Source organism: Caretta caretta, chromosome 5, assembly GCF_965140235.1.
Source record: "Caretta caretta isolate rCarCar2 chromosome 5, rCarCar1.hap1, whole genome shotgun sequence".
Lineage (NCBI taxonomy): Eukaryota > Metazoa > Chordata > Testudines > Cheloniidae > Caretta > Caretta caretta.
Genome location: NC_134210.1, coordinates 34,026,798 through 34,045,048, shown reverse-complemented (window position 1 = coordinate 34,045,048; position 18,251 = coordinate 34,026,798). Strand labels below are relative to the sequence as shown.

Genomic DNA, 18,251 nt, shown 5'->3' with positions numbered 1-18,251 from the left:
TTGGGGCACTCCACTTGATACCGGCTGCCAACTAGACATGGAGCCATTGATCACTACCCGTTGAGCCCGACAATCTAGCCAGCTTTCTACCCACCTTGTAGTGCAGTCTTCTCTCAGTCTTCTCTTTTCCAGACTAAACAAACCCAGTTTTTTCAATCTTTTTCAATCCCTCAGAGGTCATGTTTTCTGGACCTTTAATCGTTTTTGTTACTCTTCTCTAGACTCTCTCCAATTTGTCCACATCCTTCCTGAAATGTAGTGCTCAGAACTGGACACAATACTCCGGATGAGGCCAAATCAGTGCGGAGTAGAGTGGAAGAATACTTTCTCATGTCATATGTTAGGGGGCTTATTCCTTCACCCACTTACTTCCCTGGTCCTTCTCGCATGAACAGAGAGCAACAATACCCGAAGTCCAAAGGTGCAAACAATTCGATGTTTATTGGGGTGAACTTCCAGCAAGCATGATTCTAGTTTCCTTCCTTAGTATCCTCCTTCCCAGCTCTGACACCACAGAGCCTTACGCGTGTGTCCCTGTTCCCATTCCTACCCTTAGCCAAACATGATTCCAACTTCCTTACTCCCATTCCCTGTTCCCATTTCCCCCTTTAGCAAAACATGATTCCAATTTTCTTAACCCCATTCCCTGTTCCCATCTCACACACCCACATGCCCACCCACACCCCCACCCAGTCACTTCCTCATTGACTACAGATTATATAGTAAAACTTGAGTTCTGCTTAGCTATACCTTAACCAATCATTTTCCTGAAATTTAACTAACCAATCCTAACATATTGTAACATGATTATGTTACCAATTATATCCCACCACCTCAATTAGTTTACACCCAGCAAAATTAATTATACAGCAGACAGGAACAATCACAGAACCAGACAGAGATTATACAGACAAACAACAGCAAAGTGGGAACTATAATGACAAAACAATACAGAAGTGAGGATTTCACATCCCAGCTATTGATAAGTGAGTTCTTGCCTGACAGGATGCTATCAAACTAAGTTTCCTTTTACATTTTTTAGGCACTTCCCTTTCTCTGGAGGTGATAGGAATACAATCCTGTCCTGATAGTGCCTAACAGCCCAATAGCACCTTATTTCAATGTGACTAGTTTGGAATGTGAGGATGTGACCGTTCGCTTCCCAGCTTATGGCTGCCTCTGCTGCTTAGCCAAAGGCCTGAGCCTAAGCACAGGGCCACAAACTGTCACAGTAAGAGAAGGCCCTTACACTGGCAGACAGTGGTTTTGATTCTTTTATACCTCTATCACTAGCCAAGTGATAAGAATACACCTAAATTCTTAGAGTATAGGCCTTTACAGACAGGCCTGAATATCTATATCCTAACATCATACTTACAACACTCCTGCTAACACATCCCAGAATGATGTTCACTTTTTTTTTTTTTTGCAGTAGTGTTACACTGTTGACTCAAATTTAGCTTGCAGTCCACTATTACATCCAGATCCCTTTCCGCAGTACCCCTTCCTAGGCAGTGATTTCCCGTTTTGTAAGTGTGCAACTGATTGTTCCTACCTAAATGGAATACTTTGCATTTGTTCTTACTGAATTTCATCCTATTTACTTCAGACCATTTCTCCAGATCATTTTGAATTTTAATCATATCCTCCAAAGCTCTCGAAACCCCTCCCAGCTTGGTATCAGCTGCAAACTTTATAAGTGTACTCTGTAAGCCATTATCTAAATCATCGTTATATCACAAAATCAAAAGAAACATAGGAAAGATATCAATAATCACAAATATATAAACAGTAATTAATTTCTAACAAATATAGCTAGACAACTAGTGAATTGGGAAATTATGATCTGCAGTTTCCTGACAGTAAACCCGCCCCCAAAGAGAGGTCAGGTAAAAAGTTCACCGATTTCTTTTAACTGATCCTTTTAACTGATAGGAGATATTATACTTGATGTCTACACAGTGACAGCATATTGCCCAAGTCTGAACTTGAACTCTGCTACTACGCCTTGAAAACACTGAGTCAGAAAGGAAATACTGTAGGTTATGATAACAGACTATTGTGTCGTGTCTGTTTCACTCTGGACAAGAATTTTTAAGATGCACAACCTCTAGTTAAGTTGCCAAAAGTCTTATAGTGATTCACTCTCCCCTAATTCTACACTCCTAGCAACTGCCACACACTCCCTTTGCAGTGTTCACACATTCTTAGCACCTTCCATCTGGGGAATGCAGAACAGTTTTTAAACATTAGCCAATTAATACCGATACCTGGGGACACTGGCTATAAATACAGACATTTCAACTTTCACTTACCATGGAAAGGCAGCAGCGATGTAACAGTAATTTAGAACAGGAAGTGAAGGAGAATTTCATATAACATAGAAAATGCAGGAGAAATATGGATAAGCAGAACTATTTTCATGGGCATGAACAGTGATGTCTCAAACATTGGATGGTGAAACCGCTTAATTGATTAGAAAAGGAAAGACCTCTTGCTTTTATACTCTAATATCCATCTATGACTATAGATTATAGATTTATAATTATAGAATTATAATTATAGAATATAGATTATAGAATATTTATCAGTCAGTAAATCAGTGTTTATATGAAAGGATAATAAAAAACCAAAGATACGACAAGGAAAGGGTCCCTTTTGAGAAAGTTTTACAGAGTTTAATAGAAAATGAGAACCTTTCAATAGGGTTGGAGTTAGTAGAATTCCAAAGAGAAATGTATCCCACACCTCCCATAGAATTCTATAGGATGGTTAAAACAAAGAAAACACAAAAATCATAGCAATGATATTTTCTATCATGTATTTTCAAAGCAATTTCTATATAAAACTTTACTACATTTCCATAGGACCCACATGACTTAATTGCTATTCAATACTATAGGAATTTGGTAAAATGGGTTTGATAAAAATATTACATTTCTTAACACACAAGGGATGTTCCAGGTTTATTCAGACAAAATATTTCCATACACACCTTAGAGTGTATTTAATTTCAACTAAACACAACAGTATGAAGAGTGACCGTATTTCACTTTAGCAGCACAAGCCAGTCAGCAAAAACATAACAAAACTTCAGAATGTACCTAACCTTTTTCCTGTGTAGGAGTATTTTAAAAATAAATGTCTGCATCTCAATTATCTTGCTGAAAACAGTGATTATGCAACAAAAGAAACAGAGCGAATTTACCCACCCCAAAAAATCTGAAATACTTTGTTTTGTAAACAAACAGGATTTTATGTCCTTCCAGCAATTCCAAACCTATCATATGGTGTTATAAATATCTCTTTATAAAATGTGATAATGCCAGACTCTGTATAGTCCAGATAGGTGGATATTGGATTACTGACAAAGTCCTGTTGAACCATGAAGAAAAATCAGCTTTGTGACTCCAGTACAAAACCAATAACCAGGCTGTTCAATAAAGCCTATAACTGGGATGTTCACTGGCTTCCTCTGAGCAAGTTACTGTGCTTTTGTCATTCTCTACTACCCACCAAGTACATGCAGAGATGGAAGGGTTTTGTGTGTGCTTGAATGCATGCAGAACATTGTGCAATTATTCTATATTTTGTTTAAGGCAAACCAGAAGATAATAAAATAAAATGCAATTTAATTTAATTCAGATCCAATCCTGTTCCCATTGTAATCAATGATAAAATTCCTGCTAGAGGCAAGACTGGACCCAAAAACCTGTATCTTCACAAAAGGGGGACTGAAGTTATGAAATAATTGTTGTTTTGTAGTTAAAGAAAACCTAAAATACAAGGAAGTTCTAATATACATCAATTACATTTCACTCTGTCCCTCTTGTGTGTTTGAGGGTCAGTTTCCACTTTGTGTGTCTCTCTACAGCAAAAATAAGAGAAAAATATTTACAAATAGAAAAATGTCATTGTAAAACCAAACCAAACAAAAATTGATTGCGAAACTTAGGGGCACGAGTAGTATCTGAAACTAAACTGATGTTTTGGAACTGATTAGGTTTCAAGTTGATGCTCATTTAAATATTTTAAAACACCACTCTGCATATAATCTGTAAATGTTTCATTCTCTATAAATATGTATATTATGCATAACTATTTGTAAGCTTTTTCTGAGTTTCTCAAAATACATTTAAGCATCCACAAGAGAAACTACTTATTAAAACAAGAAGGCCTTCCTTAGTAGATTTTGGAAATACCCCATATATTACTCTATGTTTGTCACATACTTATCATAATTAAATGTCTGGACTGTGTTGGAGTCATCCTGTAATGATGAGTTATGTTTAAGTCAGATATTTGCAGGATATTTTATTCACATAGAAACTAACTGAAAATACGAGACAAGCAAAAGAAAACAATTATGTAAAGATTTCACCACTCAGATAGATGAACTGCAGTCATTTTAATGCCTACATTTAGATTAACAAAGTCAGTGTCTCCTTATCTGTGGGTTGCCAGCAATTCCCTGGGGTGGGAGGGTTACTATCCTGCGCCCGTTCCCCGTCTCTGTTCTTCCACAAAAGTTAATTTGCATAATTATTTGCTCCTTAGGGTACATCTACACAGCCAGCATCAGCTCATGGCAGTGAGCCTCTGAGCCCAGGTTGACAGACTCAGGCTCATGCTACCGCTCTAAAATTAGAAGTGTAGACAGTGCTTTTCAGTTTCAAGTCAGGCTGGACCTTGGGCTCTGAAATCTAGGGAGGCCGCCCCCATCCCTAAGCTTCAAAGCTTGAGCTACATCATCATCTAAACAGATATTTTTAGTGCTTTAGAGTGAGCCCCATGAGTCTGAGCCTGCCGACCTGGCTTTGGAGGCTCACTGTTGTGGACTGTGTGGATGTACCCTTGGGATACATCTATACTCCAGTTAGACACCTGCAGCTGGCCAGTGCCAGGGTACTACCCAGACAAAATCCCAATACAGCCCTCCTCATGGCCTCACCACTTACCATCTCGGAGGTTCTCTCCCATACTGGGAAGAATCTGAGGGAGGGAAAGTCAGAACTGCATATAAAAATAATGCTATCACAGCCTTTCTGGAATACAGAACAATAACCACTTCTGGTTGGGGTTTTTTTTCCTGCTCCCACAGCCAGTCACCTGCAGGAGCCAAACCCTCAAGGACAGGGCCTTTATCAATGACTGTCTAATCTGAGGGAGAGTGGGGGGGGGACCCAGAAACTAGGGATGAAATGTTCCGAGACCTCATTGCCGACACCCTCCTCCCACCCCCCTAATAACTGAAAACAGAGAGGTGGAGGTTGTTTCAGAGGTCAAAGAAGGGGAAAGAAGTGGAGCTCTCCAAAGAAATAGGAGGAGTGGACAAAGACACTAACAGTGCCCGGAGACTACACTGCTGTGGCAAAAGACACAGTTGAGAAAGACAGGGAGATGCAGAGGTAACTCCTGGAGACAATACAGGGCCAGAATGCTCTGCTGCAGTGCATGCTGCTGTTAGGGCACCAGGCAATGCTGGGCTCCAAACAGAGACCCAGCCATGTTCTGCAGACTTTGGACTATATAGGGTACTGGGAATACAAGCATTTGCTTCCTTCTGTACCCACCACAGCCATACTCCCAGAGGCCATTCCCTTCCCAGACTGAACCTCTGGGCAATGAGAACAATTGCACATGCGAGCCCAGCTCTTTTGAGCAGCTGGCGTCCCTAATAACTTCAAGCTGTGCCAAAAACTGAAGGCCCAAGAACAAGAAAAGGCAGGTGTGAGGCACAGACTCACCTGTGACTTGAATCCCTCCTCCCCTTGTTGCAGTCTGCCCTCCACTGCACCGTGTCCTTTGAATTTTGGTTTCATTATTGTTTTAATGAAAGGTTTATTTCTAGTTGCTATATTACAGATTGTTTAAGAATAAAAACCATTCAAATTCATTCATAAAGAGTCATCAATACAGTTTACACAGAAAATCCATTACTTTTAAATAATTCATAGGGTTTTACAAAAGTATCTAGACACAGACACAAGGTAAAACAAGCACTGCCACAATGTTCCAACTCCACCATACATAAAGGAGACTGCAATGCCCACAATCCATCTCACTGCCCCCTTTACGAGCTAATGGCTGCATGTACAGCTGCACATTTTCCGGTCTGAGATTCAAAGTTAGAGCAATAGGCACCCCTGGTAGTATTGCCCTGGCTGTTTCCATGGTCTATTGGATGACTCGGTGGCTTCCCAGATTCCTGAGCAAGTCTCTGCACTCAGCCTCCCACCCATCAACTACGACTTTCCCACTTACTTTCACAAATATTGTGCAAAATACAACATGTAACTTTAATTTTATGCGCTTTTCCCCCTGCATTTTCCAACCTATTCTACAAACAGAGCCCTCTTCCTTTCAAAAAGCCAAATGCACACTCCCCAGTCATTCTGCAACTACAGAAGTGATAGTTAAAGAGTTTCTTCCTTCTGTTCAAGTGGCCTGTGAACGGCTTCATTAATCAGGGAAGCAGGGGATAAGCGAGGTCTCCCAGGATACCCAGAACAATCTCCACACCATTAATATCTACAGTGACCCTGGAGACAAACTGTCCTTTTCCCATTAAGGTAAACAGAAATGAGTTCCAAAAGACCCTAGCACCATGGACCCTTCCAGACCACTCTTTATTTATGCCCATAAACCTACCACAGTGGTCAACCAGCCCTTTTAGCACCATGGAGAACTAACTACCCCTTTCTGTTTAGAAATTCTTAGTCCTGGTGGAGTGTGGGAGCAAATAAGGATAGGGATCCCATTAACTGCCCCATTACAGTTTGGGGCACATAAAGTGGTCAATCTCCTGAGCATCACCAAGCTTTATAACCCAGTGCAACAGTATTGTATGTATATCATCACACTCCTGCATGACAACGGCCCCAACAGTCAATCTGCCGACACCGAACAAGACTCAAGACCTGAGGTGGGGGCAATCTGAAAGACCAGAAAAGGGACAGAGAACCACCTAGCCCCATAACCATGATACTTGGCAGAAAGGGGGAAAAAGTATGCCAACAGGCAAGAAGCACCACAACTGTCTGTGGCTAGAGCTTCTTGTCAACTTCCCCCCATCCTCAATCAGACCTGAAACTTTTGTTGGGAAATTTACTCACAGTCTGGAAGGTAATTTCTCGGGGTAGACACAGACCCACTCCAGAATAGCCAATAATTAGGACTGTCACATGGCAGACCCAGGTTCAGAGTTCTCTAATCTGCCCGATTCAGACCAGGGATTTGAACCTTGTTCTTCCACAACCCAGGTGAGTGCCCTAACCACACATCGACAGTCTGTCTCAAGCTCTCCTGTGGAGCTGTTTCATTTTGTATAAATAATTCAATATTCATTAAGACAGAAAGACTGATTTTATAACCCAGTGGTTATGGACTTCAACCTGGGTCTCTTACATCCAAGGTGAGTGCCCTAATTACAGAGTTATGGGCCATTCTGGGCTAGGTTTCGCTTTCTTGTTTTTCATGAAAATTTTTTAAAGATCTCATTTTTATTCCATATTAGGAAAAAAATCACACAAATGTTGAAACCTCAAAATTTTTCACGGCCAGCCCCAATAATGGCACTCACATCACAGGTACTGACAACCGAAAGAAGATAAACTCATGTATCCTCATCAATGCTCCCATAACTTTGAAGAGTCTTAAAAATCAGCATTCTAGTGGAGACAAAGGGAAAAAAATTCTTCTAGCTTTATTCTAGGCTGCAGCATTTTCCCAATGCACTTCAGGGGGACATTCATCAAAACAGCACATTGGCACACTTATCAGGAGAGATATTTTCCTTTATTAGATGTGCAAGCAATATCATAGAATCATAGAAGATTAAGGTTGGGAGTCCTCAGGAGGTCATCTAGTCCAAACCCCTGCTCAAAGCAGGACCAGCACCAACTAAATCAACTATATGCTCTAATATAAACTAGAATTTAAAAACGTCCAAAGATCAAGCATATTAATTTGTTTTGATGGCTTCATTTTCATTTTAAAATATGTTCCTATTCTAGGATCACAGTGCATTTACCAGTGTAACAACATATTACAGATGAAAACCTGGAAAATAATAATGAATCTCCATTAGTGCTGGCAAGGGGAGTATCAAGATTGCAGGTGAAGAAAACAAAGTTAAAAGAACGAGTACTTTTGGCACCTTAGAGACTAACAAATGTATTTGAGCATAAGCTTTCGTGGGCTAAAACCCATTTCATCGGATGTCCACAATTGTTTAAACTCACATTGGACCTACTGTAACAAAGAGATTTTATTTAATCTCTGAATGAGCACAGGTATGTGGTGTTAAGCATAAATTTCAAAGCAGCGACAAATGTTTACAGTTTTCCCTATTTGACTACCCTGGAGTGAGTTATAATTTAATAAAAAAGGGTTTTTTTTATTTCACCTAGCAATAAAAGCATCTGCAAAGGTGTCTCCTCTGCAGTAGCTGACCTCAGACATGTATCATAAAGACTATTATCTGTGTATCTATCAGCTGCTTTCCTAATCAAGTAATATGCTGAGTGAGCACTGTCTCTTGCAGAACTTATATTAAAGGCATAACTGACAATTTACTGTGTCTAAAATACTTTGGTGGCTTTAAGAGATAAAATAAAATATTAAAGTAATACAGCTAATACATGCCATACATTATTCCTAAAGCAGGAATCTCACACAGACACTATGTGCAATTATTTGGAATGCCATAAGAAATAAAGAGAGCAATTGCCAGAGTAAGATGTTTGCTCTAGTGTTAGTAATATTCCTGAATTGTTTTGAAGAAGCATACAGACGTAACTACTTATTAAAGAAAAGACATTTTAATAACTGATATTCATGCATACAGTGGACTTCTTGATTTTGGGACAGAAAAAAAACCCAACAGTATGATGCAGTAAATTCTTTGTCCCACAAAATATACTGTTAGTACCTTTTCGGGGGGGGAGGGGGGAGGGAAGAAGGGGGCTTATATTTTAAAGATAGATTGTCATCCCTTCCAAGCTCTGTCCTCATACCTACCTACCTACCAAACAACTATACAACAATTTGAAAAAGAAAAAGTAAAACAGAACAACATACTTCACTGTTAGAATTCTAACAAAGATGATCTAATCACAGGGACAGATCTCTCTTGGTAACAGAGTGTTTTTACTTGGGTCAGGACATGTATAGCCCTGTTATATCCAATCACCTTGAACACAGGAAAGGGAAAGGCACTAAATCCAAATCCAATCTCTAGTGGAAGTAAGTAAAGAATAGGAGGCATAGAGAGTCAAAACTCAGTTCTTTAATTTCTCATTCTTCAATACCGAACTCTGGCAGCCTACTTGGATTTTTGCCAGAAGCTTTCTATATGCTTGTTTTACTGGTCCACTTCTCTTGCCATATGAAGTTTAGAAAGGTAAACAGTTTCCAATAAACCCTTCTTGACTACCACACCATTATTTTGTCTACTCTGAGTTGTGGGATTGGTATATCTTCATATGATTTCTTGCTTTAAAATATCTTTCATGGTGAGGAGAATTAGAGTGCCTTTCTTAACATTTCCAAGTGCAATTCACATTAGTATTTGATAACATTTTGGATGTATAGAAGGTTTCTCTTTAGTTTATTTCAAGCCAAATTTTAACAGCGCTCCTGCAATATGAATGTTTTGAGACTGTATCTGATTTTCCAAGAGTAGTAAATACTTTCTGTTCTTATGCAATGCACTGTACATCAGTCTTGCACCAATCTTGTATCAGCTTGGCAAGTAAAATTTTCTAGGGTGATATTTTCAGCATTCTGTATCTGCTCAGTTGGGACCACGGACAGCTCAGTGCTGACAGGGACCGGGGGAGCAAGAGAGAGCTCCTAGCTGGCTGCTGGGACTAAATAAGGACTGAATTCAGGGAGGGCTACAGGAAGACTGTCTCCAGGGAGGAAGTCCTGGGTGTACAGCCTCAGACCAGGGCCAGAACAAGTTAAAGACTGTATACCCCAGAAGGGATTTTGTTCTGTTTCAAATACAGACAGACAGTGTGAGAGAGTCAGACAGAGGGCTGAGTCACTGAAAAGCCACCTAAGAAACCACAAACAGGGGTCACGACAAACTGAGAGACTGCAGGCACACACACTTGACCAGGGGGCACTCACGAGAGATGGGTTCTGCCCTGTTAAAATAGCTTAAAATAAAGGACTAGATCTCCTAAAAAGAGCCTTTGTTTTATAACAAAGGAACAATAAATCTTTTCCCTGCATCTGAGAAAGAAAATAATCTGGAAATGAAAAGGTGAAAACAACAAAGCAAACAGTGAGAGTGCCCTAGTTACAATTTCTAATGACTTCTTGAGAGAGACTGAAAGAAGGAACTTTTTCACTTTGAATAGGTTGTGATGATCCTGATAAACAGAGAGAGGGCTATTAAAACTTCCATTGACCCATATGGGACAATGGCCAGTCATGCTGTAATGAGATAAGTGACGAATAACTGCATACCTGCAAAAAGCATTTGCAGATTCGTAACATTAAGTTTCTATGAACTTATGGAAAAGATGGGGGAAGTTATATGCCAAGGACCCTGCATTATTTGTGTCCCTGAACTGTTTTCCACCTGTACTTGGTGGTTACTGACCAGAGTACAGGTGGAAAACAGTTTTCACTGCATTAACAATGGTGCAACAGGGAAGCAGAATATAAAATTAAATTGGTTGAGACTTTGATCTAGTTCTTCAGTAATAAGATTAAAGAAAATTTACAAAAGGATTGAACTCCTAATACACTTGGGAAATACTGTGTAGTGCAGCATGCACAGGAATCAATTCATTTCAGGTGAATGTGCTTAGCTTCCTTCAGTAGTTTTGAACAAAGGCTTAAATAGAGGACTAAAGGAGCTATGTTGCTTAGCTACAGTAAGTGGATAAAATAAATAGAAAACAGGATAGGGAACTTTCTGCACCAGCCAATGAGAAAGGGAAACCATGCGGAGAGCAGTGCTTACCCAGTCTAGGGAGAAGAGCTCAGTTCTCCTCTGCTTTTAACAGAGAAAGTGGAGCTGTGTTCTCTCAAACTCCTAGCTACCATCTCTACACATGGGATAAAAACAGAGAAATGGTAGGATCTAGATCAGCTTTACATTCAAGATCATGTAAAGCTGAAGTCAGAGAAATAAAAAGGCAGATACGTTTATGGATGAGAAAGATCATTACATATTTTATTACTTATTTTAGCGATAAAATATTCATATTTTAGCCAGTGTTTTATTAGATTTATCATCCTCCAATACATTTTATAAGAACCACAGGTGACCAAGCAGGAGTTTTTAAATTAATTTTTACAAGAGATAAATGACTTTTGAACACTTTTCATATAACAATTTAGCATGTAATTATGGAGATGATATATGTTAATTCTAAATATGGCATGTTTCAGTATTGATATTTCTAAATTTTACGAAGATTTCAGATTTTATACATTTTCTTTTTACCAAAGAAATACAGACCTTAGTATCTTTCAGATAATGTTAAGCAAACATATTAATTACTGCTTCAGTGTTAACTTAATTCTAATTTATGGAGAAGTATTTACCAAAACCACTAGAGCTCAGCTTAAAATAAATTAATATAGTTTCTTACTTACTAGATAAAAAGCCCTGGTATATTATTAATAGCAGCCTGATATATAGTATATTAGTTAGACTTAACTATATGTATATATAGTAGATCCCTCTGCTACTGCAGATGCCTTAATGTTTGTGATTAAGCAGTTTTAAAATTTATTATTCAATAAATTAGTTCACACTCAGTTCATGTTTTTAAAGTTTTTTCACAACCATGAAGACTAAAAACAAACAATTTTTAAAATGGAAGCTTCTGGAGCACAATTCTGCGGCTGGGGTAGATTCCACAGAACTTTTATAGCTATAGAATCACAGAATACACAGGGGCCTGAGTAGGGCTGATTTGATATAAGGAAATACAGTTAGACATACTACATGCTTCAAATGAACAGTTGAGAATATATCAGAAAAAAATGGTTTACGTGAAAATGTGCATCATTTAGACATTACACCTCTAGACAATGTTTAAATACCTCCAAATATGGAAGTGCTTGTTGTACCACCAGATAGAAGGGCATTAAATTAAGGAACTAAGACTTGTAGGTCAAACTGGCCAGGAATTTTTTGTCAAAAATATATCTTTTTGATGGCAAAATGCAGAATCTGCAAAATCATAGGAAAATTTCAACTTTGATTAATTTTTTTGATTTTCCATCTGGAAAACCAAAACATCTCCCAGAAATGGTAACATTAATATCAGCAACATTAAGACAGAAAAATTTCCCAAATGTATGCAAAGTGTCTGAGATTGCTGTGAAGATTTTGCACTTGAGTGCCAGGGTGATGAAGTTGTGGTATGTATTGCTTTTGGTATCTGTTGGAGATGTGAAAGCATTATGGTATGTTGGAGTGTGTTATTACTATGATGTAGGCAATATAAAAGTGGCAAGGAGGCTTTTTCCTTAATTTGTTATTTCCAACTTTTTCAGATTTTGAGTTGGTGGGTGTGTCCTGATGCAACCTTTACTGTCGCCAAACAAATTTTGTGCAATTCATATAATATTCACCTTCTGAATGAAGGATCTTACTTTCCTTTCCACAAAGGTACACACACACACAGGATACAATACTATGCATCTGTAAAATTTTCCGTAAAAGGAGATCACTTACCTATAACCGGAAGTTCTTTAACATGTGTGGTCCCCTATCTGTATTCCATACGTGGGTACGTATGCACACCATGCGCCTGAGGCTGGAAAAAATCCTGCAAGTAGCGTAGATTGGTCCGCAGCTGCGCCCTGGAACTCCTTGTGCTCGGCATTGCAGTATAAGGGGAGATGTAAACCAACCACCTCTTCAACTCCTTCTGTACCATGAATCCAGTCACAATCCGTAGCAGAGGGAAAGGCATGTGGGTAGTGAAATAGTTTGAACAGTCTCCAAACATGAACACTCTAGGTCTGATGCCCATTTAAATACCAAGCCATGAGGTGAAGAGGGTCTGGGCTGGGGTGCTTGATCCTGCTATTCTCTGGAGTTAGCAGGTCCATTCGTAGGAGGACCAGAAACCAGAATTGTCTGGGACAACTTGTTGTGATGAGAATGACTCATGCTTTGTCATGATGCATCCAACTACTACCCCAGGTTCTAAGAGAATGCGAGGGAAAGAGTATCTCAAGAAGCTTGTCCAGGACAGTAGGAGGGCACTTTTTGTTCACCTGGGAGGTGAACAGGTCCCAAGATGGTATTCCCCACTGACTGCAGATGTTCAGCACTGAATTGTGTAACAGCCACTCATTAGTGGTGAAATTGTAATGTAGTTCTATATACACCAGTTCCATAAGCTGACCACCTCCCCACACAGTGAGAGGGATTTTTGCCCTTCCCTGTTTGTTTATATAGAAGACGGTCGTCACTTTGTCTGACATTATCTGGACAATGGCAGATCATATGAATGGGAGGAATGCACTGCAGGCCTGTCTGACTGCTCTTAGTTCTAGGAGATTGATATGCATCTTGCTTTCTCCCCAGGTGTCCATATATCTTGTGTTGGATGACCAAACATGTGGGCTTCCCAGCCTATGAGGGATGCCTCAGTGATTATTGTCATGCCAGGTGACAGGTCAGGTGGGAGGTAAGAAGAGAACTCCAACGCACATGTGTTCCAGGCTCATCTACCAGGTGCCTCCTCAGCCAGAGCTTTTGCCCCTCTTGGGTCTGGAGTTGGAAAGAGCAACACATACTGCACTTGGAGGAGATATGAGCCTCTTTAGGCAGGCTGGTGGTCACTGATAACTGAGAAGCAGCAAGGACAGGAGACAGTTCTTGAACCCTGGAATACTGGGTACAGTCCTACTTCTGAAAAGGAGGGGACAGAGAAGGTCCCCAGGGCTGGGAAAAAAACTAAACTACACTATGTAAAATATTGTAAAACAGTAACAAACTATCTATAATTATATTTACAGAGATAAAGACGATGAGAGGATAATTCCAGACACAGAGGAGTCCAAATGAGATCATGCAGCAGCAAGAAGGACCTGAAGAGGCAGTTGGTCCACACCCCCCCTTATATCCTCAGGGCTGAGCATGAGGAGATCCAGGGTATAGGTGCAGACCAACAGATGCTTCTTGAAAGATTTTTCAGTCTCAGGAGCCTGGTGCTCTTGCGTACTCATGTGTGCAACGCAGATAGGGACCAGCCCTCAAAGAAGAAACATTGTTTCAATTGGTATTGACCAATTGTTTCTAAAAAACTGCTGTTCCAGTCATGGCACTGTCAGGCATGACCTCTACTAAATTACAACTCTTACTCAAAAGGAATATCAACAGGAATAAATGTAAAAGTTTTTTCTATTGGTCACATTACTGGGTATAAAATGATATCAGATTACATTCTTTCAAAAACACTCAACATTTAAATGTGTCCTTTGAAAGTTTTCCCCTTTTAGTTTTAGTCAAATAAAGTCAGTTAGTATTTTACCAGCAAGAAGTTTTTTTTTTTTTAAAAAAGGAAAATGAAATAATGGAAATATTTTCAAATGATCCTTGTAACTGTTTGCACTTAGGAAAAAAGTTACATCATATTGCTCTTAATCTTTTCACAGGACAAAGAACTCAAAACCCTTACCATTTGCCTTGATGATTTATAAACTGTTGAACTGCATATCCAAACAGCTCACTTGAAGGACCAGAAAACGATTTTGCTTCTGGGAGCCCTACGTTGTATGCGTCACAGCAATTATGAAGAATGCCTGTTAACAGGAAGATTAATATTACTGTAAATAGCAATTAAAAAATCTTGATTCCACTGAGACAGCCCATCTTTCTTTGCCAATTCCCCTTAATATAGCAGTTAAAAATGTGGCCTTTGACACACCCAATAAAAATCAACGTTTCTCCCACCCCTACACAGCAATAGCCATCTATGATTATCTGAATGCTTGTCAGTGCACTATATGGGCATGACAGTACAGTAGACAGAGTTTAATAACCTATTAACTACATTGCTTAATAAATCTTGTAGCGCTACCAATGTGTGTGAATCCAAGAGACACAATGAATATGTTTTAATATATTTTACTGTAGTCTTTAAAACTCCATTATCTTTGGACATATGGTAGCCTTCTAGCATAGGATTTCCGAAAGACCTATTAATGTACACTATAGTGAAGAACAATGAATGACAATAAGTACTTTTATTCTGTGTGTATTCTAATGCTACATTTGAAATAGAACACAATCAAATTGACCTACTCTTTTATCACAGAAGGTCTACAGTTTCAGGCCATTTTATTTTCACATATTGTTTGTTTTCTTCTGAACAAACCACTGAGAAGATAAGCTTATAAATGGAAGCCTGGGAAATATAGGGCTAAGTTAATAAATAAACTATACTTAACATTTAAACAGCACTTTGCATCTTCAAAGCACTGACCAGATATTAACTCATTAAGCCTCACAATACTATTGTGAAATTGGAACTTTAAAATATATATAACCTCAGCCACCCTGTCTCTCTAAAACTCTTGTGAGGCAGGTAAGTATCATTCCTGTTTTGTATATTTTTTCCCTCACACATAGGGAGTGACATGTCCATGGCCATACAAGTTGGTGACAGTGCCAGAATCAGCATTTAGAGCTCCTGGCTTCTCTCTTGTGCTTAGCTGACCATGCTTCCCCACCCCGCCCCCATCCATATAGTACTTCTATAACTGGTTAATATGGAATCATCTAAAAGTTAGTTCAAAGATCAATTCTGACTGAGTGTGCGATGCATAAAAACTATACTTGTATGCTCATCAGAAAATAGTACAGCTGAAAAATCATAGCGAGCCCTACATTCCAGAATGGATAATTATATCTATTTCTGTTTACACATAACATTTATGTACTAACAGTGATCTTACATGAGATATTAAGGAACTTTAGAATTTCTTATACTAATGATAGGAGTTTAAGGTTCTTTAGAATAGAGATCTTTAAAGATTTCTTCCCATCTATAACACATTTTAAAGTCTTAGCTTAAGAACAGGGGCATCATTTCAGAAAAATTCAGGGGTGGAGTGGGGGAGGACACATTGGGTCAGCATATAAAACATTATATGTGATTATATTGTATCCTGCAAAGTTGAGGCAGCGGTGGGGAGGTGGGTGGGGGGGAAGTGGAAGACATAATGGAGAATACAGACCTATGAAAAGTCTGGGGGGGGGGCGCGCAAGGGGAAGGAACTGCCCCTCCAACCATTAACAAATGCTGCCCCTGTTTAAGAATTAGGGTCACAGATCAATGCATTCCTTCTGCTTTGATGGGTATGTCAGTAGTTACTGTACCTGACTTTTTTGGCAGTCCCAAGACCAGATTTGGAAGAGATTTTAAGAGGGATACCAGTCATGGACACAGACAACCTGAATACAGCCCATCATATTATACACTATATTGAGCATGTGATGTTCTAAATCAGCAGTTCTCAAACTTTAGCAACCTGAGGACCTCCCATTTTGATTTAAAATTTTTCAGGGGGAACCCCCAATAACTCTCGCTCAGCCCCAGGCCCTGCCCCACTCCACCCCTTCCCCCAAGACCCCACCCTTTTCCCACCACCCACTCACTCCGTCCACCCTTCCTCCGTCACTCACTCTCCCCCATCCTCACTCATTTTCACCAGACTGGGGCAGGGGGTTGGGGTGCAGGAGGTGGTGCAGGGTGAGGGCTCTGGGAAGGAGTTTGGGTACCAGGTGTGGGGCTCTGGGCTGGGGCAAGGGAGTGGGGTGCGAGAAGAGGTGAAAGCTCCAGCTGGGCAGCACTTACTTCGGGAGGCTCCCAAAAGCGACCAGCACATCTCTCTGGCAGCGGCTCCTAGCTGGGAGGGCTAAGGGGTCTCCACATGCTGCCCCACCCAGTGGCGCTTCCCGTGCAGCTCCCATTGGGCACAGTTCCTGGCCAATGGGAGCTGCAGAGTCGGCGCACAGGGCAGCATGGACATGCCAGCTGCTTCCAGTAGTGGCATGCAGTCAGGGAGCCTGCCTTAGCCCCGCTGTGCCACTGGACTTTTAACACCTAAAGTCTCCCAGTTTGGCTTCAGTAGCCTCTGGGACATAGAGCCCGATTCCAGGAGACTTCTAGTGAAACTGGGAGGGTTTGCAACCCCAGTTGATCAGCAGGGCTGTTGGCCCAGGACAGGATTCCGCCCCCTCCTGCAAGTGCCCCGTCCCCGCTCCTTCCCCTCCCTCCCAGCGCCTCATGCACGCCAGGGAACAACTGTTCCCCGGCGTGCAGGAAGCACTGGGAGGGAGAGGACAGAGTTGATCAGCTGGGCCCGCGGACCCCCTGCAGTACCCTCAGGGACCCACAGGTGTCTGTGGACCCCAGTTTGGGAAACACTGTTCTAAAGTGAAACCTGAGGGTGCACAATCCACTTAAATAAGCAAAATTTCAATAAACTCTCCTAAAACCATATGTTAACCCAAAATATATAAAGAGAAAGCAAAATGTTCCTCATAGAAGAATACACATAGCTTGCATATTTACTAACATTTGGTGACGAACTTAAGACAGGAAATCATACATCAGTCATACCAAACAACCATTATCTACTGATTACCCACTCTCAAGTATTTATCTTTTGCTAAGAGTTAAATCATTTAAGAAATATGGTTAAAAATGAAAGAACTTCCTTTGCCATTAAACATCTGATTGGTATGGTGGAGAAGGGAGGATATGAGTGGACATAATACTGTGTATATTTCACAATACTTCTTACAGTAATCACAACCACCTACACCTGGCAGCTAAATGGATCTTTTAAAGGCATTTCATAAGTAAAAATTTGGTTACTGTAAAGCTATTGCCAATATATCTGTTGCGTTCCAAATTCCTGGCACTTTATTTCAACACCATCTTTAAATTGCACCTTAATTTATTCTCATGTTATCATCAGTCAAAAATCATACATAATTGAACAGTGCATCAGTAGGAGCATCGCACTTAAGACTCTTGGTACCAACATCTGGAACGGACATCCTAAGAAATTGTCTAGAGTCTCCTGTAACGTTATTGTGTATTCTATTTTGCCCCATGTAACTAAAAGATAGAGCAGTGGGGTAGCTAGGAGTGGAAATCTGGACGGGCCCTCAACTTATGGCAGACAGGCAATGCCCATAGTGCTGAGATCATTTTAGTAAAGAATCATTGTAGTAAAGAATCATTTTAGTA

General features: G+C 40.2%; 1 protein-coding gene across 3 annotated transcripts in view; it reads right to left on the bottom strand.

Moving 5' to 3' along the window:
• Nucleotides 1-18,251, bottom strand: part of ITGA2 (integrin subunit alpha 2) — an 87,848-nt gene that overhangs the window by 51,929 nt on the left and 17,668 nt on the right. For all 3 annotated transcript variants that reach the window (XM_075128465.1, XM_048851353.2, XM_048851351.2), the window contains one exon: nt 14,667-14,790. In XM_075128465.1, coding sequence (XP_074984566.1) covers nt 14,667-14,790 — 124 coding nt within the window. The remainder of the gene's footprint in view (nt 1-14,666; nt 14,791-18,251) is intronic.